Source organism: Naegleria lovaniensis (genome assembly GCF_003324165.1).
Source record: "Naegleria lovaniensis strain ATCC 30569 chromosome Unknown tig013, whole genome shotgun sequence".
Lineage (NCBI taxonomy): Eukaryota > Heterolobosea > Eutetramitea > Acrasida > Naegleriidae > Naegleria > Naegleria lovaniensis.
In genome coordinates this window covers 193,877-216,938 of record NW_025407836.1, presented here as the reverse complement: position 1 = coordinate 216,938, position 23,062 = coordinate 193,877, and the positions used below count along the sequence as shown (strand labels likewise).

Genomic DNA, 23,062 nt, shown 5'->3' with positions numbered 1-23,062 from the left:
ATTTAATTATTCACTTGTGACCTATATAAGCACCATAATAACAATGTTCCATCCTTTCACGATAGACAATTGAAGAACTTTGCACATGAAATTATCATCTCTGAGTAAAATTTGTGCTTTCTTATTTTGTTTAATTGCTTCAAGAACAATTTCTTGATCACTATCCCAATGTTCCTTAACATCACTCAGCGCTTTACCATTTTGTTTCACAGCAGTTAGAATGATTTCTCTGTCGTACACCACATTTTTTAGCGACAGCAGGTCTGTACAAAATCAAGGGACACGTATGTTAATCAAGAGCCTTTGACCTCTATTGAGCAATACATCAACACAAAGATAAGCAATGTCTATTATATATTTCATTATACGTTCCTTCTAAAATTCTTAATGTCTTGAGCTTTGGGCCTTTTGTCTGGATCAACATTAAGCATGGACAAAATGAATTGAATGGTATTCTCATCCACTCCCTTCTCCTTTAAATTTTGTGAAATTTCTTGATCCATTTCAATTTCATTCTTTAACATTCGCGTGCCGACTACCGATGGAATTTTGTTGGAGCCACATACAATTTGATACAACGTCACACCAAGAGAAAACACATCAGCAGCGGTTCCATAATGCTCGTGCGTGAGTACTTCAGGGGCCATGTACAACAAAGTTCCTTTAAATGAGTTATTGGTCCGCTTTCGAACAAATCTTTGAATAATTATTGTTGAGGTGAGAATGATGATCATGATCGCAAACCTACCTTTGCTCTCTCCATAATCTCCGAGAGTGACATCTATTTGATCTCGTTCTGGATCAAATTCTTCCACAAATATATTCTTGGGTTTAATATCGCGATGAAGAATGCATTGGGTGTTATGTAAATAATCTAAGGCTTCTCCAAGTTGTTGAATCAGAGAAACGAGCATGGTGTTGGTAATCACTCCCTTTTTTAAACACCCTTCCAAATCGCCTAATTTGTAAAATTTCATCACAATTCCTAATGCTCGTAAATGTTTGGCGTAGAAAAATTCAAAAACTTTCACCAAGTTCTTGTGATTAACTCCAAGTGTTTTTGAACATTCCTGAAAGATGGCTTCCAGATTACTCTCTTCAACAGGAATTAACTTGATGGCTACTTGCATATTATTTCGTTTGGTGTCTTCACACAGATAACATCTTCCAAATGATCCTGATCCAATTTCTCGTATGCATTTGTATCGTCCTTTCAACATATCGTCTTGCTCGTCATTCTGCGAGTTGGTTGAGGATGTTGAATTGATATTATTGGAATGTGAGTTTGGATCATGGCTGTTTGTCAGGAGTGGTTGTTGTGTGGTTCGAATTCTAAACGTTTCAAACGAATCAAACACTGAGTCATGTGGAAAGTCTGATTCTGATGGATTATTTGGTGTTTGTTCTCTTTTCTTATCATCTTTTTTACTGACCTCTGCCAAAGAATTATTCGTGTTGGGACGATTGGAATTTACCTGATTGGAAGCATCATGATGGAGCATATCCTCAGTGTGATGCATGTCTATCACGTGTTGATCCAATTCATGTATTTCATGCTCGGCCAGTAAATGCAAATTCGTGTGATGGTCTTCATGAAGTTGCCCTTGTTTGCTCTTATTTGCTTCTAATTTCTTTTGATTTTTTCGCTTTGGAATCACTGAACAAACACAATATAAAACAACACCAATGACAATCACAGCTACAGCAACAACAACAAGGACTCCACCGGCTGCACCACCAATTATGGCTCCCAGACTATCGGGAGAGGTGGGAGTTGTTTGATTTGTGGGTGGCTGTTCATCAAATGGTTGATACAAACTTACAGCCACATGGCAGGTGTCACTGGTGGCTTGAGTACAACGAATTCTTGTGTAAGGACTGGTTGGGTACACAATATTCCTCGGTGCATAAATGAATGGATAACTCTCGGAGAGATTCTTAATGGTAAATTGTTGAGTTTGATCGACTGTTCGATTTTGATTGAAACCAGCATCGATCTGTAAAGTAAATGGTAAGGAGGAATCTGATTGCGAAGCTGCCACAGTCACTCTCCAATACTTGTAATAAGGTTGTATTAAATCTTTTGCATGAAAATAGTAGTCTGAATTCAACGGAATACTCAGTGAAAATGTATTTCCGATAAATCTAGGAGCGGAAACTCGATTCACAAACAGTTCCTTAACTGTTGCAGTTTGAGAGGAATCAGTGTTTCTTAACACAATGTAAAGAGGTGTAGACTTTTCATTGTAAAATTGTTGACGATAAGCATTGGCTGTGAATGAGGTTGCAAGTAGAAAACAAAAAGTTCCCCATGCATTTTGTAAATTCACAGTAGTGGAACAGGCTTGGACCTCAAATGTCGAACCAACAGCACCCACTGCCAGAACGTCAAAATGTCCATAACTTATGGTGACAGCAGTAGCCACATAATTATTAGGTTGAATGGTGTATTGAGTTGTGGAATAGTAGGGCGATGGTGCCAAAGCATCAAGCGTTTCATGGGAAGCTCGATGATGATGATGATGGGGTAAAATATCAAAAGCGAGAGTGTACGAGACAAGTGTCACAAGAAGAAGTGACGTTTGTAGGGTCGTAAACCAAGTCATCTAGACGAGAATATGTCTTTTTTTTGTCTTGGTCTCAGCACTTTTTCGCAGCTGTGTTGAGTGTTTGATGATGAGACCTAAAAAAGGGAGTTTGTCAAAATGTCAAAAATGGAGAAAAAAAGCTGATCCATGAATACCATAATTCAGTTTTACAATTTCAATAACGCTGTTTTAAGATCTGCAATAAGATCTTTTGGTGATTCTAATCCAATACTCAGTCTCAAAAGAGTGGGAGCCGTATTCTTGTCCCATTGGAATCTGTAATCAATACACGACTCGACACCACCTTTACAGAAATGATAAGACTACTTTTGAAATATCACAAAACTTACCCAAAGATGTTGCATGCTCAACAATCTCAAGCAGCTGTGGTAATTTTCTGGCTCCTTCAGGGGATGATAATTCAAAACTCAGAATTCCAGGTCCTTTTCCATTCATTTGTTTTTGAGCCGTTCCGCTCTTCCTTATGAATAGTTTTCTTTTTCTTGCTCCTCTTGCTTGTCGCTTTATCTTTCGTTTCGTTGCTTCAAAGGAAAATGTAAAGTATTCGTCACTCACAGAAATAGCCCTCCTCATTATCATTTCCGATGAATATGACTATTTTGAACTTTTTAGACGATTCTGATTTGCACAATTGATGGATTGCCTGTTTCCATCTCCCAAGTGTGAATTCATCACTCTCTACTGCTGCCATCATTACGTTGTTTGTGGTTTCTGTGACGTCTAATTCTTTTAGCAAGGACCCATCAGGATGAAAAGGATAAGATCCCTTCCTTACCATTCTCATTTGGCAAAGGGTCCACACATAACATTTCGGCAGGGAATCCTCAAACGACGGGATTGCATTCATTTCTAAAATGCAAAACAACAACAGCAACAACAACAATTCCGGACAAGCCTTGGCATGTTATCCTTGAACGAAATGAATTCAAATGTGGAGCTAGACAACCAATCCACATCAACTTACACCCACGAAACGAATTCTGATCTTCATCTTCTCTATGACTATCTTCCAGATATAAAATTCACACCATCAGACATCAATTCAGTAATTCGTATTTTTGAAGAAAATGCTATCAGAAGCATTGCTTGTTCTAAAGTCTTTTATTTGATGATGAAGAGATCATGTCATTTGCACTTCCAAAATCCATCATCAAAGTGATTTCTTTCCGAATGCAACCCGAAAATGATAATCCAAACCAAAGATTTCACGTAAAAACAAGATTATGACTGAAGATGATGTCAAACAAATGTTCATAACAAAAGAGCTTTGTGGAATCGCTCGCATCTTCCTCAAAGAAAAAGAAACAAATCATAACAATACTGACATCGAAGATGATGATGAGTCAATTTATAGTTCGACTTCAAGGTAGATAAATTGTCATTATCCATTATTGTTGTTATTAATGATCGGTTTGTGTTTGACAATGTATAGAGTTCAATCATCACCCAACAACAGAGTATTTTTGCCTTTTCAACTGCAAGAATATATGATCGAGAATTTTTATAGAGTGGCTCGACAATATTGTGGCTCCAACACCAATCTGAACGCTGAAAATTTCTTGAATGCTCTCAATAATTTTTTAAGTGCCTTAATTGTTGGCTTACAATTCAACAAAGAGAAAGATCAATCCACAAGATTACCATATGAGTATTATTGTTGCTTCCCATCACCAGAACATATTAATTATATTGTTATTGGTGAATTTGAAAGAGCATGTCGCACTTTTTCCATGCTTTCAGATACTGAATATGAATCCAACCATTCATACTCTATTGTTTAATTTGAATATACCTGGTGTTGAAGTTTTACTTACAAAAGAATTCAAATTGAAACAATAATGACATTGTGGCATTTGATAAATTGGAGCAGCAATGGAACAGAACACATCAACCACACAACATGCTACAAAATTTCAAAAACAAACAATCCAACGCACATATCACCATTGGAGGAATTACCTATCACAAACAACAAATTGAAAAACCAGAAGCAAATGACTCTCAATTCCGAATATTTAAGCATTGGTGATTATGTTCTCCAATTAGATGAAAAATATCATGTCTACATCTGCCAAATTAAGCAAATCAAACAGTGGACAAAAAGGAATAAGAAGAACAAAAACCTTTGCCTGGATGGACGTTTCTAAAGATTTTACGCAATATTTTAAGAACCGTCATTGTGGAGAACGGTTTTTTAGTCAGCAAAATAAACTGATCACCTGATCAAAATCCTACCTCAGCCGCAAAAATCCTGTTTCAACCAGATGCCAAAGGATTCTGTTGATTGCATCTGAAAATAATTTCGGCAGCGAGGACTATCCTGGCTGAATGGCTGTTTGCTGTGGCTGAAGGTTTGAAAGGGCCTCTATTTTTTACAACTCAAAAAAAAATGGAGACGACCTCATCCGCTTTGGCGAAACAATATTCGAGGACTGTACACCTGTTCATCAACTCGACCAATTTCCTTCTTTCTTGCTGCAATGTAATGTGGACAGCGTTGTCCATAACACAAAGAAGGTCACTTCAAAATACAACTTTGTTTTACCTATGAATGAGTTTGATCGGGTACTCAAACCATTGTTCGATGAAGACCCAAAAAAACTCGCTTACACTGAAACTTTTTATGATACAAAGGAAATACTCTCATGCAAAACAACAAATGGGTAAAGGTGGTAGACGGATATGGAGAAGATGGCAAAATGATCGTTTCAATCAAACAAACGTACCAAGATATGGAAAGTGGTATTCTTTCATACAAAGAAAAACGTATGGGTCTGGATGATGCGGCACGTACAATTTATGGCCTATTAGATTTGCTTAATGAAAAGAGATACACGATAGAAGTACACAGAACACAATACTACCTCAAAGTCAACAAAAATGTAAAATTGACCTTAGATAGAACTACATTTGAAGATGATACCTCGTTTGTTGTGTTCTCTCTTACCGGAGACTTTGATCCAGAACATATCAACCAGGCCAACAGCGATCTCACCAAAAACATCCAACCCAACCCTTGCAGAAGCAAAATTATTGAACTCATTTCTAAAGTTAGGCCCGATTTGTACTCACGTTTAGTCAAGGGACAATATATTAAATCTATGGAATATAAGTCTATGAGTGTTGCAGAATTTGAAGCAGGACCAGAGGTGGCAAAAGAGAGACAAAAACAAGCAGAAGATGAAAGCAAAGAATGGAAGAAGAAAACAAGAACCTAGAAGAAAGTGAACGATACAGTTCTGAAGATATCAGATTAAGGTACAGGAGCGTTTTGAAGTATGGCCTGTTCACATTTGAAGAGGACGAAGAAGAGTAATGCAGATGGAGTTTGGTCTAATAAAAAGAGCGTAGCCAGATTTTTCAAAACTCTCAACGCAGAATCATCATCTACTGAAGTTTTCACGATGAAGACTGGTGATCATGAAAAACTAATTGCCAGAGAGCCATACAGAAGAGGTGTCCGTTTTCTCGTTCGAAATCAATCCGATGGTAATATTCCCTCCGAAATCACGTATATTGAGAGTATTATGGTTCATACCTGATCAAAGGTTAGTGGATTCTGACCACTTGTTTGAACACCATAACACGCCACTTGAGTCAATATCATATCAGACAGGAAGACCAAAGGAATATCGAACAGGTAGCTCAACACTACAGAATTCATGACTTGTTTTTATTTTTCTGTTGGAAAATGGTTAATGGAGAATAACGCTAAGCATCAAATTTTTCAAGATATTGGAATTTGTTTGCTAGTTTTAATCGAAGGAAATCATGTTCGTTTTACTTTATCAAACAAAACAATCACATTGAAGAAAGGAGATCATATTGTGATCCCGTCTCACACTCACTGTTCTATCACAACTGATTATAACAACAGTGCTGAATTTGACTATTACTTTATTAAGACCAAGAGCAATATTAAAAGTGCTCAATATTCTTTGTCATGGCATTTTTTGCTTCCGTATCTACTCGTGACAAATTTCACCAGTGACTTGTCCTTCACGGACGGCAGCGGTTCTCCCTACATTTGGAATGTCAAACCTGATGTGAAATAAAGCTTCACCATTATTCAGTTTTACAATTTCAATAACGCTGTTTTAAGATCTGCAATAAGATCTTTTGGTGATTCTAATCCAATACTCAGTCTCAAAAGAGTGGGAGCCGTACTCCTGTCCCATTGGAATCTGTAATCAATACACGACTCGACACCACCCAAAGATGTTGCATGCTCAATAATCTCAAGCAGCTGTGGTAATTTTCTGGATCCTTCAGCTGTTTTCAATTCAAAACTCAGAATTCCAGGTCCTTTTCCATTCATTTGTTTTTGGCAAATTTCATAATTCGTTAATTTCTTGTACTTTGGTGTGGATGCAGCGGTTTCTTGATCTGTTGTTGTAAGACCTTCTTGTGAGGACTGTTCGGGAGCAAGATTTGGATAATGTACTTTGGTGACTTGCATATTGGTTTCTTCATTTCCAATTTGACCATGTAACCATTTTGCTACGACCTCAGCAGTTTGGGATTGATGTAAAACTCTCACTTGAAGAGTTCTTAATGAACGCAGCAACAAATAAGCTTCCAAATTTCCCATCACACACCCTAGTACAGATCGGTTTGATTTCAAACTTGAAGCATAGCCATTGGATTTGGTAGTGACACATCCTCCAAGACAGTCCGAGTGGCCTCCTTCATTAATTGAAGTAATATAAATTAAAATAATTAAAGGGTGATCGAATTCGTTGATGTGAAAACACAAAACTTGGTGAAAATACTTACCCATGAATTTTGTGGTACTATGAAGAGCAAAATCAGCACCGATCATTAATGGTTGTTGCAACGCAGGAGATGCAAATGTGGAGTCCACTATCACAAGAGCTCCCATTTGGTGAGCAATCTTAACATAATATTCGATATCTGTTAAATCGCACGTCGGATTAAGAGGTGTCTCTAACCAAATAATGTCACCCTTATAAATTGGTTTTGAGTTGGGAGATAGATCTTGATTTTGCATGGCTTGATCCATATCCACTTCCTCTTCAATTTTTGTAATATCAATGACTTTCATCACATTATCTTCAATATCATCCACTTTCTTTCCATTCTCTTCAGATGTGGCTGGAATTTTTGATAGCAATTCCTTCTTTACCACTCCACAATAGAAATTTGCAAAGGCCCGCAAAGTTGCCATTGAATCCTTTGTTCCTGCATAACCAGCTTCATCATCTCCTTCTGTATTTTCAACCATTCTCTTGAAAATTCGTTTTGGTCTCAAGGTAAAAAGCAATGTAGAGGTTGCAGCCTGACCACTCGAAAAAGTGACCGTCTTGAAATCATCAGAACCTTCTAAATTTGCAATTACAGCCTCCACACGACTACGTGTTTTGTTATCTATTCATGGAGGTGTTGAGTCAAGAGCTCTGTTGTGAAATTGCATCAAATTGAAATCTGACACTTACGAACTCGAGAATAAATCATGCCATCAGAAACATCGGAATCCATGGAATATGTAGTCGATAAGTGAATGGGAGGTGCAACATCGCTCACCTATTGAAATATGTAAATAGCAAATGATGCTATTTCATCATCAAGAACTCACCTTTTCAACTTTCCGATCAGAACAGATGGCAAGTGTTGAGAAACTAAAATCGGCATCTTGAACCGAATGAGAAGCGTTGGGAATAAGAGCAGTTTTAGTATTTGGTTGCTGTTGATCGTATGAAGATGCATTATTGTTGCTGGAGTGTTGAGATTGATCATGACTTGCTTCTTATGCTTGATGAACTTTTTCAAGAAGGACATTTTTCTCTTGTTTTTTGTGTTGTTCATTGTTCAATCCGTACCTCATCATTCATCATCGGTTTCAACACGATATCTAACAACACCATCTCGTATCGTCGCTTGCAACAGGAGTTGTTCTGAATTTGAAAATTCCTTCTCTTCCATAGCGATGATTGATCATCGGTGTTCCTTTTTATCTTTGAAAAAAGTATCACTCTGGGCTGGCGGACATCAAACGGTTGAAATTGTTCATCATCACACCAACCCGTCATCATCGCAAGTCTCTGAATCTCCCAAAGTACCACACACGCAGCGTTGATGACTCCGAATGTGCCTTCTGTTGCTCAGCAACGTGGTGATATGAATGCAACAAGACAACGTGGTTTTTCTGACCAACCATCCTCTTTACTTCCATCAAGAAATAATAACAAAGAATTTAATAACAACAACACGACAACATCACCCAATGTATTATTATTGAATAATAATTTAGAACATCATTTTGGCAACAATTATGAAATATCATCACAAAGTGATCCGAGGAGAAGAAGTGTGAGCGACTCAAGCGTGCCAAATAGTATGAACAGTAGTAACACACAAAACAATGATCCTACTAGCGTTGTTGTTGACAACTTCAAATTTTATCCTACGTCATCAACTTCTCCATCATCAGCATCCAATGTAACGATTTCAACCAACAATTTATTGTTCAATACCGATTCCCATGTACCACCTCCACCAATAGTAATTTCTCCATCCACAGAGCCTCATTCTGTTGCAATTTCCAAGAACACAATTACAGAACCGAAACAACATCCTCATTCTTCTTCTGCCACCGATGAATGGCTTGTAATTCCCATTCTCATAGTGAGCTCACTTCCCAAAGAAGTAGATCAATTATTGAGAACTTATACGTGTGGAAAGCATTTGAAGAAACAAGCCCCTCCTTGTTGTGTACCTCACCACACGGAAGGAGCAAAGTCATCAACTCACAAAAACAAATTGAAAATTTCTCTGAATAGTAGTTTGAATACGGTGACAAATCAAATTCCAAAGTTAGACAAGAATCAATTAGCAACCTCTGACAATATTAATCAGCAACAACACACAACAGCCATTGGAGATATGTCTCAACAAGCAATTTCTGCCGAGTCAAATGAGCAAAAACAACAACCTAAAATACCTCTTGTGTATAATAACTACCTTTCTCCAAGATCGTCACATTCAAGGACGTCTACATCTTCTAACAACTCCTCATCTCCTAACACAGAAGAAGATGGTCAGTCGAAACATCACAGAGACATTAGTCCTCCTGGAAATCATCACAACAAACATCATTCATCAGGCAGACCAAAACATCATCACCACAAGTCGAGCAGTGGAAGCCTCGGAGTGTCCTTTCAAATACCTCAACAAAATTTGGCAGGGGTCACCCGATCTGGCTCAAGAAAGAATGTACATGCCTCTGGCTCAACAACAAACGAGGATTTAATACCAGGTATTCAAAATATTCAACATCACATTCAACAACAATTGCATTTGCAGGACAATATTGCAGTGCCTCCTCAACAGCAAACTGGAGCAACGACTGGTAAAAAGACGATACCGCCAACAGTGCCACCCAAACCAAAAACAGAGCAAGATTCAAACAAACTTAATTATTATTTGAGAAAAAACAAGAGAGTTACTGAATGGTATATTGAGGAGCATAGCGTTGACTATTTAAGGCATTTAGACGAATTTTTTGAAAAGAATGAGGTTAGCCAACTGAGCAATATTTCACATGACTTGTTAAACACTGGTTTTCATTTGGAAGATTTGATTGCTATTGAAGAAGAAGAATTTTTTGAAAGTTATTTGGAAAAATCAATACCGCCTGTTCCTGAAAAGAAAAAATTATTATTTCGAGTTTGTCACACAGGTTCTAGACATGCCTTGTCACTACGTCAAGCTCTGTACAAACAAATGCTATTGGAACAAAAACCAGAGCAAAATCAAACCATAGCACCAACAGTAGTTATTTTTGTATTCAGCTATACAAATTCCTCTTGTTCTCTAGAAAATACTGCAATGACATGGATGAAAGAAATCAATTCGATCTATCCGACATTTTTCTCGCAAGGCAATTTCATGCTGGCAGGCCATATTGAACTGAACAAATCTACGAAACAACAAATAGCCTTATTGAGGAGAAACGTGGAAGATGCAGCAGCCAATGTTGGGCTAGTTCAAAAACCAAAACATTACTATCACTTTCATCAAAAAGCAGTTCCACTTTTTCAAAACAAGAAAAATCAGCGACTGAACATTGTCGAATTTGATACACGGTTGGGAACCAATATTCCTCAAATATTTTTCGAAGCCTATCGATTATACTGCCTAGATTTTTATAGAAAAAGCATTGTGAATGCACTAACAACCAAACCACTCTCTCCACAAATTTCAAATACTCCTCATTCAGCATCTCCAAACGAGGCTACCAACCAGCATCACGACTCCCAAAGTCCTCCCTTGCACTCTACTACTCTTTCTCCTGAAAACAAATCTTCAACGGACGACAGTAAAAAGAAGAAAGACAACCTGGCCGTAGATACGACAGAAACGACCTCCCACATATCACCTCACACATCTCCCCATCACGATGAAGATCATCCCAAGGAAGAGACCAAGACTGGTTTAATCTCTCCTACAAACATTTTACCTCCACAAAAACAGGAATCCACGAAAACAGAAAAAACAGCTCTAACCTTGGGATTGTTGAAAATTTTCAAAAAGACCAAGAAAGAAGAAACTCAAGTCAAGAAACCCACAGTAGAAAAATTACTAAAAAATCAAAAGAAGAAAAAGAAAAAGGAAGAAGAAATATTCCGTTGGCAAAAAGTTGCTGACAATTTAATTATGGCTGAAAAACCAAAGAAAAAGAATAAGAAAGACAACAAACAGGGCGTTGCTATAAAAACAGATTCCATTAGCTCTGCAGATGATCATAGAGAAGTCATGACAGACACCTATTTCCTCAACAGAAAGAATCTATCCTTATTTCCATATAATGTGCACGCATTAGAACAGAGTGATGCATCACCACAAATTGAAAAGCATAATAGCAGTGTTCTGTCAAAGCCGTTGGAAGAGAACGAATATCTTGAGGATCCTACAGAAAACGATTTGATGGGAGAAGTATCAGAATCGTCATCAATTCCCGACACGTTTGAACACCAATTCACAAGTAATAATGTTATTACCAACAATACTACAAACTCCTCCTATCAAGAATATAACTCATACTTTCCAGGAGATTCTTCCTTCTCTCATCCAGGTGAGGTGATTGCTAGTGACGACGAAGAGGCTGGTCTGGACACTGAGAATGACATTTCTTCAGAAGTAGACGATTTCACATTTCAATCCAGTGTAGGCTCAACACCACTCATGGCCAATATTCCAACCATTTTCACAAATATTGGGGAGAATCGACATGCTCTTGGTGGAGATGGGCTAACCCCAAGAGCCTCCACTGCCACTCACGTCTGGGAAGAATTGGATGGTGAAGATTTGGCTTCTGTGGGAGAGATGGCCTAATTGCACAACAAGTGTGCTTCCAAAAAGAAAATGACTTTTTACCTAAAATATCCAGTTGAAGAATGAAAAAAATAGCAACACCAAGGTTGATTTGCACCAGCAAAATAATTAGTGAGAAGACTAACCGAACAAGAACTAGAATCAAACATCTCCAATTCATAGGAAACGATCACGTGCTGAAATGGAGTTTGAAAATTGATCAATTTAGAGTGTATCACGTATGGGCATCGCATAAAAACGAAAAATCTCAACCCAAGCGAGAAAATGCACATGATTACGCCTCTTTAAAACTCTTGCAGAGACTCGCCAAACAAGCACTAGCTAGCAATGACCAACCAACAGCCGTTGAACTCTACTCGCGAATCATTGATTGTTTGACCATGAGAAGAAAACGGCTGGGAGTCATGCAACAAGAATCTCGCGGTGAAGATTTCTCTCTTGAAGATCGAGCCATTCTATACGACGCGTATCTTCAACGATCGTTATGTACGCACTCGATTGAAGATGCTTCTCAAATGATCGAGTTGACTCCGGAGGCATTTGCACCGTATTATGTACGAGGGCTGTACTATAGCTCGCAAAACGAAAAGGAAAAGGCTTTACAAGATTTTAATAAGGTATTGAAGATGAATCCAGACTTTTCAGACGCTTACATTCAGAGAGCCAAATTGTATTATTTGAAATTTAAGGATAATAGGAAAGCCATTCAAGATTTTGAACGTGCTTTTCAACTCTCACCCAAGATGGAATCCATAGAAATTTATTACCTTCGTGTGGCTCATCTCTGTACCGACGCTTCTCAACCTGAAAGTTACAATCTTGAAAAGGCGAATGAATATATGGAAAAGGCTCTTCGAAGCTTGACTGAAAAACGAAAAGCTGTTCCTCTCAGCCTGTACAATGAATTATTCTCGTGCTGCTACGAATTGCATCGCTATGAAAAGGCATTATATTGGGCTCATCAAGGAATTAAATATGGTTCTCATCATGGACCACAGGATCATCCATCCACGGAGGAGCACTACAACCATTCCATGTCCATGCTGTACTATCATAGAGGAAATTTACTATGGCATCAACGATTTAAACGACAAGATTTAGCGATACGAGACTTGGAAAAAGCCTTGTCGTTTTCACCCAATAATATTCAAGCACTCCTTCAACTCGCCTTGTTGTACCTTCGAATGGAATCTAGTGGTCTAGGAAGCAATGTTCTTCAACAAATTTCAGAGTTGCTGGATCGAGCAGAGAACGAACTAAATAGAAATACCTCCATGACGAGCGATCAACAGAACGAAGATGATTCCAGCTCGTCCAAAGGAGAGAACCACTCGTGGAACGTTCATTATTCTACACTGTACTCTTTAAAGGGACAACTGTACCTCACAAAAAACTCGATGGAGAATGCCATGGAGCATGTCAATCGTGCCTTGCAGATATTTCCAGATTCGGAGTTGGCTTATTTCATTCGAGGACTGGGTTATGTGAAAAGCAAGGAATTATTAGAGAAGGCACGACAAGATTTTGAACAAGCATTGACAATTTCTAGACGAGGAGGAATTATCTTCACCGAGGACGAGATCAAGGAAATGATTCAAAACGTGTGGCCTGATTTCTTCAGCTCATAAATTGCAGAGATTTGAGAGAAACGAGAAATGACGACTTTTGAATTGCCTAGCAAGAAGCAATGAGTCTACAGAAGAGGATCGTAGTGGCTTCTAAGAAGAGAGTGATACTGAAAGTCCAGAGAAAAAGGACACATTGGCATAAGAAAATCGCATAAATACGTAGTAATGCGAAAATAAAATAAGTTTGGAGTTCACTGTAGTATATCAAGTCAAAGAGTGAACGATGTAGTGTCAGTCGTCAATCACTTGAATCTAAAAGCTGCAAACCAAACAAGCACCTCTCACAACATTTATTTCAGGTTTAATCCATAGAGCTCTAATTTTGTTAAGCAATAAATACAAGTAACAACATGAACAACATCATGATTGCACAATGATGCTCCATCATCATGGTGGAAACACCCATTGAAACACCTCTCTTAGTACTTGCACTCTGTTTTGGTAGATTGCATGCAAAGGTAAGCGTATTTCCAGCACCATTGGGTGTACAAACTCCTGCAGTGTAATTGAGTTGGCTGATAAAGTTCTGACACTTTGTATCTGAATATGAAATATAGGAGGAGCATGATATTGGCATGATACTTCCAGTTCCCATCATATTGGCCGTACAGACACCAATTGCATAATATTGTGAATATTTAAGAGAGCTTGAAGAACAATCATTGCTAGCGAATGAATGCATGACCATTTGTCCTGGTGGTGGAGTTGGCAATGTGTTCGAACAATTTGAAACACCATACATGTTATTCGTTCCTGGAACAAGGACACAATTTGTATTGGGAATGCAAAGTTGACTTGGTTTCATGAGAGCGAATGATGAAGGATTTCCAATTCTCTTTGTGCATACATTGTCTGAATACAAGTCATAGGAGATATATCCATTGGCCATTGGAAGTGAGTTACAGCTTAATGAAAATCCTGTCGCGTCATTAGTTTTTGAACAGATTGCTCCATTATTGTTGTTGTTCGTGGTAGTATATTGAGTGTATACATTACTAGCCCCGCAGTTTTCACCATAGTAGGAAGTGTACTGAGAACAAGTGGCCATTGCACTAAAATTAGTCATTGAAGTGATGAAAGGATCAAAAGGAGAACAGACACCATTTGGTAAATAAGAAATCATGGGTATTCTAGGTAATTTGCATGTAGTGGCATTTCCATATCTGACTGACATGACTTGACCTTGTCTTGGAGCTGGAACACTTGAATGACAAGAACGATAACCATAAAACTCCAAAGTTGGAAACATTTCAATTCTTGAACATGTTTGACTTGGAGTGCACGAAGCATTCGCAACGACGAGTGACAAGGTTGACTTGGTACATGAAGCATCTGTATACATGTCATAATAAACCATTGCAGGATTAATCACAAACAACATGGAACCACTAGGTCCATAGGGTGCACATGAAGTATCCACCTCCCATGAATCCGTCTCTTGTTTACATGTCAAATCTCCCTTAAACATGTGATATTTCAAAGTGTCCAATTTGACTCTGGATGAAACATCAAACACATCGGTGGTACATTCAAACATGGGATAATACACAACCACTTCAACACTGTGTGGAATAGTGGAAGAGGGTGGTAATGTTGTTGAAGTGAGTGTTGTTGAAGCAGTGTTGGAACAATTTTGATTGTTATAAAAAGCAAGAGCTCCCATTCCAGATTCAACTTTTGGTGGAGTGGAAACACAAGTTCGATAACCATACAAGTTGAAACCGGTAATTTGTTGACAGGTGACCTGAGGAGGACCAGCAACACATGGAGTGGTTGCTGCTGCTTTTAAGAATTTGGCTCCTGTGCGTTGAGTGCAATTTGCGTCTGTGTACACATTTTCATAGAAATAATATTCAACTATTTGTTGAGAGGTGGCATGTTCGGACAAGGTGGATAGGAATTGTGGTTGAAGAGGTTGGAATGGAGATGCAGCAACAAGACCATGTGAAAATGTCAAGAGAACCGCAACAAGGATGATGACAGCGAGGACGGATCGTGGTGTGATGTTCATTTTTTTGAAAGACAAAATGTCAACGGTTTGTTACTTTCCAAATTGAGTTGACAAGTTAAGGGGCGCTTTGCGTCTTCTCCCACTACAGTAATGTTGTGTGAGATTTGTGGTTCAGTGTTGTGTGAACAGGGGTGGGTAAAAGAAAAGTTCAGCAATCAAGTGACCGAAAGCTTAAAGTGTCACCAACTTTACAACTGCAAGCTTAACCATCTCCGCTTTACATAATTTGAGAAATAGCCATTCATGATAAAGAACAACTTGAATAAAAAACGAAATTCAAATCCAACCCAGATATAGAAGACCTCATTGGACTCAGAGTAATACTACAATTCTATCAAACGGAGTGAATCCATCAAGGTTTTCAATTTTCTATTTGTTACATCTGTCAAGTAACTTTTTGATCATGAACTAATGATTATCTTGATTTTTGAACATTGATGATTTCCACAATTTGTTCAAACATGTACAATTCTTCTTCATCACGCGGAATTACTTTCTCTTCGTCAAGTGATCAACAACACGAAATCTTGTCATTATTATTTCACCTCGAACGCTAAAAAATGAAACTCGTTTGTTTTCGATAAAAATATTTTCATTTCGTTTAAATTCGTTTGAACTCGTTCAAAGTCGTTTATCACCTCATTCATAAGGCCACTTTTATCGAACTCACTCCGTTTTAATAGTACCTTGATGGAAGGAATACCGAATTCATTGTTGTCCACCACTATTTGCTGGACGTGAAAGAGTTTTTCTAACGATTTCATGAGACAACGTCTTGTTTTCTGTTACCAAATTCAACCCAAGACATCCTAAAAGACAATGGTTACTCAAAGACAACTTCAACATTATTGGTACCACTCTGAAGATGATATTCAAGTCGAAATAGCCTCCTTCTCAATGAGAAGTTGTTCATTTTGGAACATCCATCATCAACCACTCCAAGTGGTCAACAACAACAATTAGAAATTCCAAAACTCATAGTTCCATCCCCTCCTCCATGTCCTTAGCTTGTTATCAACAACACTTGTATCGAGAAATTTCTACATCGGATGAAGACAACGAAAACAACTCGTTGATATCTCTTCTAACACACCTTTCGTGTCCTTCGTTTGGCCATGATGACTATAAGTGAATGTCAATGATCCCAATCCACAAGTGGCGCCTGTGTGAGTGGACCGCCAAGCTTTAAAAATTTTATGTCCAATTCATATTCAGAAGAGTCAGCTTTGCATGACGCCATGGAGTCGACAGAAGAGGATAACAGTGACTACGATTCTACAGAAGAAGAGAGTTCTTGGGATATTGATGAACAGCCGGGCTCAACGAAACGAACACGTTTGGAGAAGTTATTGGCTTTGTTACGTGTAAAAGCGCATAAATACAGCCTCAGGTTTCATACCCGAGTGTCTGGTTTATTAATTTTATGGAAACAAAAAGTTCATTTTTGGGCCCCAATTTTAAATTGGGGAGACTAAACTTGCTTTAGGCCAAAAATCAAAAAGGTTGCTCCACCAAAATCAAAAATGTCGTTTTTCAAAAAAAAATTTTTGGTTTTGCCAAATCGCAGGTATTCGGAAATAGTTTTGTGTCATCAAAAGTTAAGAATTGGGAGCACCAAAACGCAAAAATTGGTGTTCCATGAAAACAAATGTCGTATTTCAAAAAAGAAAGATTAGAAACAACAAAACAAACAAATTATTTTTATAAGAAATATTCAAGACTATATAGTGAGCAGGAATTAAATTAATATGCTCCTCAGTTCGCACGACAAAGCAAGGTACGAAATCTTCCAATGAAGAGACTTCCGCCAACAGTTGTAAAGTCTCTTTGGACTCTTTGAGTTGTTTTTGGCTTTACAAAAAAATTTTTAAAAATAAAAATGAAAAACAACAACAACAACAAGCCTTGGCACGTCATCCTTGCACGAAATGAATTCAAATGTGGAGCTAGACACCATCAGACATCAATTCAGTAATTCGTATTTTTGAAGAAAATGCTATCAAAAGCATTGGTTGTTCTAAATTTATTTGATGATGAAGAGATCATGTCATTTGCGCTTCATCAAAGCAGTGATTTCTTTCCGAATGCAACCCGAAAATGATAATCCAAACCAAAGATTTCACGTAAAAACAAGATTATGACTGAAGATGATGTCAAACAAATGTTCATAACAAAAGAGCTTTGTGGAATCGCTCGCATCTTCCTCAAAGAAAAAGAAACAAATTATAACAATACTGACATCGAAGTTGATAATGAGTCAATTTATAGTTCGACTTCAAGGTAGATAAATTGTCAATTTATCTATTATTGTTGTTATTAATGATCGGTTTGTTTGACAATGTATAGAGTTCAATCATCATCCAACAACAGAGTATTTTTGCCTTTTCAACTGCAAGCATATATGATCGAGAATTTTTATGGAGCGGCTTGACAACATTGTGGCTCCAACACCAATCTGAACGCTGAAAATTTCTTGAATGCTCTCAATAATTTTTTAAGTGCCTTAATTGTTGGCTTACAATTCAACAAAGAGAAAGATCAATCCACAAGATTACTATATGAGTATTATTGTTGCTTCCCATCACCAGAACTATTGTTATGGGTGAATTTGAAAGAGCATGTCGCACTTATGCCATGCTTTCAGATACTGAATATGAAGCTCCAACCATTCATACTCTATTGTTTAATTTGAATATACCTGGTATTGAAGTTTTACTTACAAAAGAATTCAAATTGAAACAATATTCGAATAATGACATTGTGGAATTTGATAAATTGGAGCAGCAATGGAACAGAACACATCAACCACACAACATGCTGCAAAATTTCAAAAACAAACAATCCAACGCACATATCACCATTGGAGGAATTACCTATCACAAACAACAAATTGAAAAACCAGAAGCAAATGACTCTCAATTCCGAATATTTAAGCATTGGTGATTATGTTCTCCAATTAGATGAAAACAATCATGTCTACATCTGCCAAATTAAGCAAATCAAACAGTGGACAAAAAGGACTAAGAAGAACAAAACCTTTGCCTGGATGGGAAGGAGAAGATTATTTATATTCTATCAAATGGGAATACCGAAGAGATACTAAAATGAGAGAGCTCAATACTTTTAGATTTTTCATGAAAACTTTTGTTGTGAATGAATCAGATTGCAGATTGATGGACGTTTCTAAAGATTTTACACAATATTATGAGGAATTTACTTCGTTTCCAAGAACCGTCATTGTGGAGAATGGTTAGTCAGCAAAATAAACACTGATCACCTGATCGAAATCCTATCTCAGCCGCAAAAATCCTGTTTCAACCAGATGCCTGAGGATTCTGTTGATTGCATCCGAAAATAATTTCTACAGCAAGGACTATCCTGGCTGGCTGTTTGCTGCGGCTGCAGGTTTGAAAGGGCCCTCACTCTTTCTCCATTTTGTTGGCGCAACCAAAGAGAAGGTAACTGTTTTTGGTTGTGTTTCTTTGCACTTGGCAAAAGCCAAAATCTTCTCTAAAAGCAAAAACGGGATTACTGACTCCCATACGTCTCTCAATAGATTTAGAGAAGAATTACTCCATGAATGAGCTTTTCAAATTGTAAACAATAAAATAAAGGTTGAGTTGGGAGGGATATGGCGGCGCATCCGACGTTGAAGCGCACTAAAAACCTGTCAGATATTCGTCAAGTCAAAAATGAACATGAAAGCACAAAATAAATTTATTCGTTAGCTGTCATGCAGCAGAAGAGGTAATAGTACTGGTTTAGGGTTGCGAGGTATCTGTCTTCCACAAGCTGTTCGTTGGAAGAGGTACGATAAATTCTCGTGGGATTTCCGTTCCCTCCAAACCTCATAGTATGAGCGAACATATCTTTGCCATACTTGTTCAGTCGTTCATGCACTGTCATGGCAAATGGGTACAATGTTCTGTAAATAAATAAATACATGATCACATGTTCTTGGAGAATGTGTAAATAATAAAGCATTTTCCAATACGTGCCTATTGTGTCTCCAATAACAGGGACAATGACAGAAATATAATGGTCAATTTTCTTTGCAACGTTGTGTAAATCATTGTCTGAGCAAAATGTTGGTTGTACCAATAATTTAACGAGTTCAGATCCTGCTTGAAATATTCTTGTCACCTTTCCAATCCAAACGTATGCAAGAGTAGAGAGTTGTTGATTACTTGCGTGCTTTTCCATGATTTGAGTGATATCTTCAATAATTTTGTTGCCATATGTTTCCCATACATCGTCTCCCATTAAATTAATTTTGTCATTTTGGCCATAATATCCTTTGTCCTTGTAGTATTGTTTCAACTCTTTTTGACATTGCTTTGAAATTTTCAATGCAGCATGCAATGCAATCTGTAAATGATTTTCTCCCAATCTCATGAATTGGTGCAAAATGTCAGGAATTCTTCGTAAAATGGAAATATTGGCGAAAATAATATCACCTAAACCAGGGTGTCGGTGTCCCTTGTCAGTAAAAAGTTCAGTGAAACAATCCCAGGTTTCAATTTGGATTTTGCCTTCAATTGTCTCTCGTAATGATTTTCGTGTGTTTTCTTTGGACTGAAACAACATTTTCAGTATTTCTTGAGCTCGATTATTGTTTTTCCACTTGAGCGAAAACAAGAATTGTTTGTGTGTTTCATAATCAATGGGGCATACAAAACATATTCTATTCTTATCATCCGTTTGCAATGCAAGCATGTTTTTTAAATCTCCACCCATTGCTACATTAAATTGCAACCGAATAATAATTTTCTCTGAGGTACAGGTTTTCACAAAATTTTTCAAAAACGAATCTTTCTGAAATAGAGCAATTGGTAATTCAAATATAAACCGATGGCTTTCAAATTTTGCAATCAATGATTCAATTGGCTTGAATGAGCTCAATAATGTACAATGATTGTCGCTGTTTTTAGGTAACGCTGCCAATAATTTGTAATTACTATGATGTTGTGCAGCATCGCAAATAACAAGCCCTAAAAAGCAAAGTATTTCATTCACTTTCCTACTTAATTTATGGGCATCAGTGGACACTCTTGCCATTGAATAAACTTTAAATTCTCCTTTTTTGTTAAATCCAAATTTTCGGCTTCTGAATCCAGAAATCGGAGCATGTTCCAACCATTTTCCTGTCGAGCGTATCACTTCTATTACTTTTGTATTTGTTAATAATTTTGAAAAAGACTGAATTGGATCAATCGCAAAGCCTTTGATATCGTTGTTGCTTTTGATGATAATCATCTCTTTTGCTATTTCATCCTTAATCCCTTTCCGATATTTCGAAATGGTTCGGTCACTGAATGGAATGTATTTTGTTTCATACAACTTTTTAATTTGTTTTTTGCTTAAACCAGTGTTGATGATATTACGTTCAACTTCTTCAATGGACAATCGATTATGTTTCTTTTCGACCATGTTGTTGTTTTCGTCAAGTGTTATGACTCGGAATTTAGTGTACCGCATTGTTGGGTGTATTGGATCAGAAAGCGTTAACGAGATATTTAATTCTGCATTAGTTTGATTGATGTAATTGAATTCCTGTAATTGCTTTGTAATTGATGAAATGATGGAGGACCATAATTGAGAACAAGCTGTTGTTTTACTAGCTTCAGCTAAAGCGAATAATGGTGTACGTTTTTTCTGAGCTAAATCCAGTCCTAGGACCTCTATCTTTCGTTTCAGTTTGTCTGTTGTTGCTTCAGTCAGCACTACTTGTTGCTTCGGTTTCCCTCTGCCCTTGTTGAACCAATCAGGAAGAGACTCACTCATTTTATTTTTGATTCCTTGTGATCAGCTGACGTGGGATTGACGAATATCTGACAGGTTTCTAGTACCAATTGCGCCGCCATAGAAAAAAATATGATGATTGTTAACTGCGGATACGTATGTATCAAATAATACACTTCAAAATATCGCAACCAACATTTATATTTGATTTGAGAGATTTTGAATCAAGTACATTGTATTATTGTATTGAACATATGAGTGATGATCCGATCGATTGCAGCAAATATCTACACAATAACAACAGCAACACCAAAATTTAATCTAACCAACAAATCTCAGTAAGTAAGGTCAGAAAACTTAAGTTTATTTCTCCAACAATACTAATTGGAACACGCCTAGTTTTTTCTTTTCAGAATGGAAGGACGCGAGGAGAGAATTTATGGATGTGATGCCAAGCCTTCTCCTCCTTCTCCTTCTCCTTCTCCTCCACAATCTTCTCATCCAGGGATGTTTCTCTTCATCCTTCTCATCACCATATGATGATGATGATGAAGCAAGTCAGAAGAAGTTCTCATCTAGGTCCAATGAAAGGAAATTCAATGTTAAATTTATTCGTTGTTAAAGTAGTGTCTTCCACATTCTCTACACTAGAATGATTGTATTAGCACTGAACTTGGTGTGAAGGAAGTAGAGTTCATGTACCACCATGAAGATAATTCCTCTAGACAAGATGTGATTCCAACGAGAAGGGAGCTGATGATACTGGAAAGAAGAAGAAGGGACACAACACCAGCTCAAGGTAGGTAATGAATAATAGGAAGGAGCTGCTGCCTCAGGAGGAGATTAACAATAATCCAAGGCAATCACAACAACAAGAAGAAGAAAGAAGAAGGAGGAGGAGATGCCTGCTCCTAATGAACAGCAGTCTCAAGAGCAAACCAGTTCGCTGCTGTTGCAGCTACTACACTTCAACAATCATTAGCATCAGAGGAGCAAGCAAACTCTACAAACTAGTTGCGAAATTTGTAATCATTTCCTTCTGCCTTAGTTTTATTACTCATTTGTTTTGGACTTTAACGATTTGTAACAAAAATATCTAACAATAAAAACTCTTGTTGTATTGAAATCCAAAAAAGAAAATTCAAATATATGTTGGAACGAAAACAACTGCTGCGTCTATTAATACATCCCAAAACAATGACTTTGGAAGGTCTAAATCTAATTTATATTTTATGTTTGGGGTCCCCCAAACTTCAACTTTTCGTATTTTCCCAAATACCGAATTTTGGTAACACTAAAATAAAATGATTTAGGGAACTAAATTTCATATTTTGTTTTGGGGTTTAGGGCCTCCCAAAATAGCTGTTTGGATTTCTTCCAAAAAATGAGGTTTAGTTTCCCTAAACCTTACCCTCGGGTAAATAAAAACCTGAAGGTGAGTTTTCAATCACATTGTGTGGTTGAACATAAACTGAAAGGTATATATTCATATGTATATAATATATAAAGCCGGTATCTTTGTATCTTTGCCATTTACAAGATGACGTTCAAGTAAAAAGTAAATTTGAAATATTTAAAATTTGTTTCAAAATGACACATTTCAAGATTCACTCACCATAATGGTTAACGTTCAAATATGCATGTGCTATATAACTCCACCGAATGATACTCTGGTGATAGTTGGCACTGGAGAATGTTGTTTTTTATTATAATTTTTT

General features: G+C 37.4%; 10 protein-coding genes across 10 annotated transcripts; 5 read left to right on the top strand and 5 right to left on the bottom strand.

Annotated features, from left to right (window-relative positions):
• Positions 1-362: 362 nt before the first annotated feature.
• C9374_001927 (uncharacterized protein) lies at positions 363-2,606 on the bottom strand (the record flags this gene model as incomplete). The annotated part of the gene is made up of 1 exon (XM_044691288.1): positions 363-2,606. The coding sequence occupies one exon, from the start codon at positions 2,604-2,606 to the stop codon at positions 363-365; it is 2,244 nt and encodes a 747-aa protein (XP_044550884.1).
• Positions 2,607-2,755: 149 nt separating this feature from the next.
• C9374_001926 (uncharacterized protein) lies at positions 2,756-3,188 on the bottom strand (the record flags this gene model as incomplete). Its single annotated transcript, XM_044691287.1, has 2 exons — positions 2,756-2,892; positions 2,939-3,188. 2 exons carry the CDS (start codon positions 3,186-3,188, stop codon positions 2,756-2,758), a joined length of 387 nt encoding a protein of 128 aa, XP_044550883.1.
• A 2,066-nt stretch (positions 3,189-5,254) lies between these two features.
• On the top strand, positions 5,255-5,827 carry C9374_001925 (uncharacterized protein; the record flags this gene model as incomplete). Its single annotated transcript, XM_044691286.1, has 1 exon — positions 5,255-5,827. The coding sequence occupies one exon, from the start codon at positions 5,255-5,257 to the stop codon at positions 5,825-5,827; it is 573 nt and encodes a 190-aa protein (XP_044550882.1).
• Positions 5,828-6,684: 857 nt separating this feature from the next.
• C9374_001924 (uncharacterized protein) lies at positions 6,685-8,494 on the bottom strand (the record flags this gene model as incomplete). The annotated part of the gene is made up of 5 exons (XM_044691285.1): positions 6,685-7,295; positions 7,386-7,997; positions 8,066-8,153; positions 8,206-8,313; positions 8,450-8,494. 5 exons carry the CDS (start codon positions 8,492-8,494, stop codon positions 6,685-6,687), a joined length of 1,464 nt encoding a protein of 487 aa, XP_044550881.1.
• A 211-nt stretch (positions 8,495-8,705) lies between these two features.
• On the top strand, positions 8,706-11,963 carry C9374_001923 (uncharacterized protein; the record flags this gene model as incomplete). The annotated part of the gene is made up of 1 exon (XM_044691284.1): positions 8,706-11,963. One exon carries the CDS (start codon positions 8,706-8,708, stop codon positions 11,961-11,963), a length of 3,258 nt encoding a protein of 1,085 aa, XP_044550880.1.
• A 62-nt stretch (positions 11,964-12,025) lies between these two features.
• C9374_001922 (uncharacterized protein) lies at positions 12,026-13,591 on the top strand (the record flags this gene model as incomplete). Its single annotated transcript, XM_044691283.1, has 1 exon — positions 12,026-13,591. One exon carries the CDS (start codon positions 12,026-12,028, stop codon positions 13,589-13,591), a length of 1,566 nt encoding a protein of 521 aa, XP_044550879.1.
• Positions 13,592-13,916: 325 nt separating this feature from the next.
• On the bottom strand, positions 13,917-15,602 carry C9374_001921 (uncharacterized protein; the record flags this gene model as incomplete). Its single annotated transcript, XM_044691282.1, has 1 exon — positions 13,917-15,602. The coding sequence occupies one exon, from the start codon at positions 15,600-15,602 to the stop codon at positions 13,917-13,919; it is 1,686 nt and encodes a 561-aa protein (XP_044550878.1).
• A 2,598-nt stretch (positions 15,603-18,200) lies between these two features.
• Positions 18,201-18,545, top strand: C9374_001920 (uncharacterized protein; the record flags this gene model as incomplete). Its single annotated transcript, XM_044691281.1, has 1 exon — positions 18,201-18,545. The coding sequence occupies one exon, from the start codon at positions 18,201-18,203 to the stop codon at positions 18,543-18,545; it is 345 nt and encodes a 114-aa protein (XP_044550877.1).
• Positions 18,546-18,574: 29 nt separating this feature from the next.
• Positions 18,575-18,856, top strand: C9374_001919 (uncharacterized protein; the record flags this gene model as incomplete). The annotated part of the gene is made up of 1 exon (XM_044691279.1): positions 18,575-18,856. One exon carries the CDS (start codon positions 18,575-18,577, stop codon positions 18,854-18,856), a length of 282 nt encoding a protein of 93 aa, XP_044550876.1.
• A 463-nt stretch (positions 18,857-19,319) lies between these two features.
• C9374_001918 (uncharacterized protein) lies at positions 19,320-21,386 on the bottom strand (the record flags this gene model as incomplete). The annotated part of the gene is made up of 1 exon (XM_044691278.1): positions 19,320-21,386. The coding sequence occupies one exon, from the start codon at positions 21,384-21,386 to the stop codon at positions 19,320-19,322; it is 2,067 nt and encodes a 688-aa protein (XP_044550875.1).
• Positions 21,387-23,062: the final 1,676 nt, after the last annotated feature.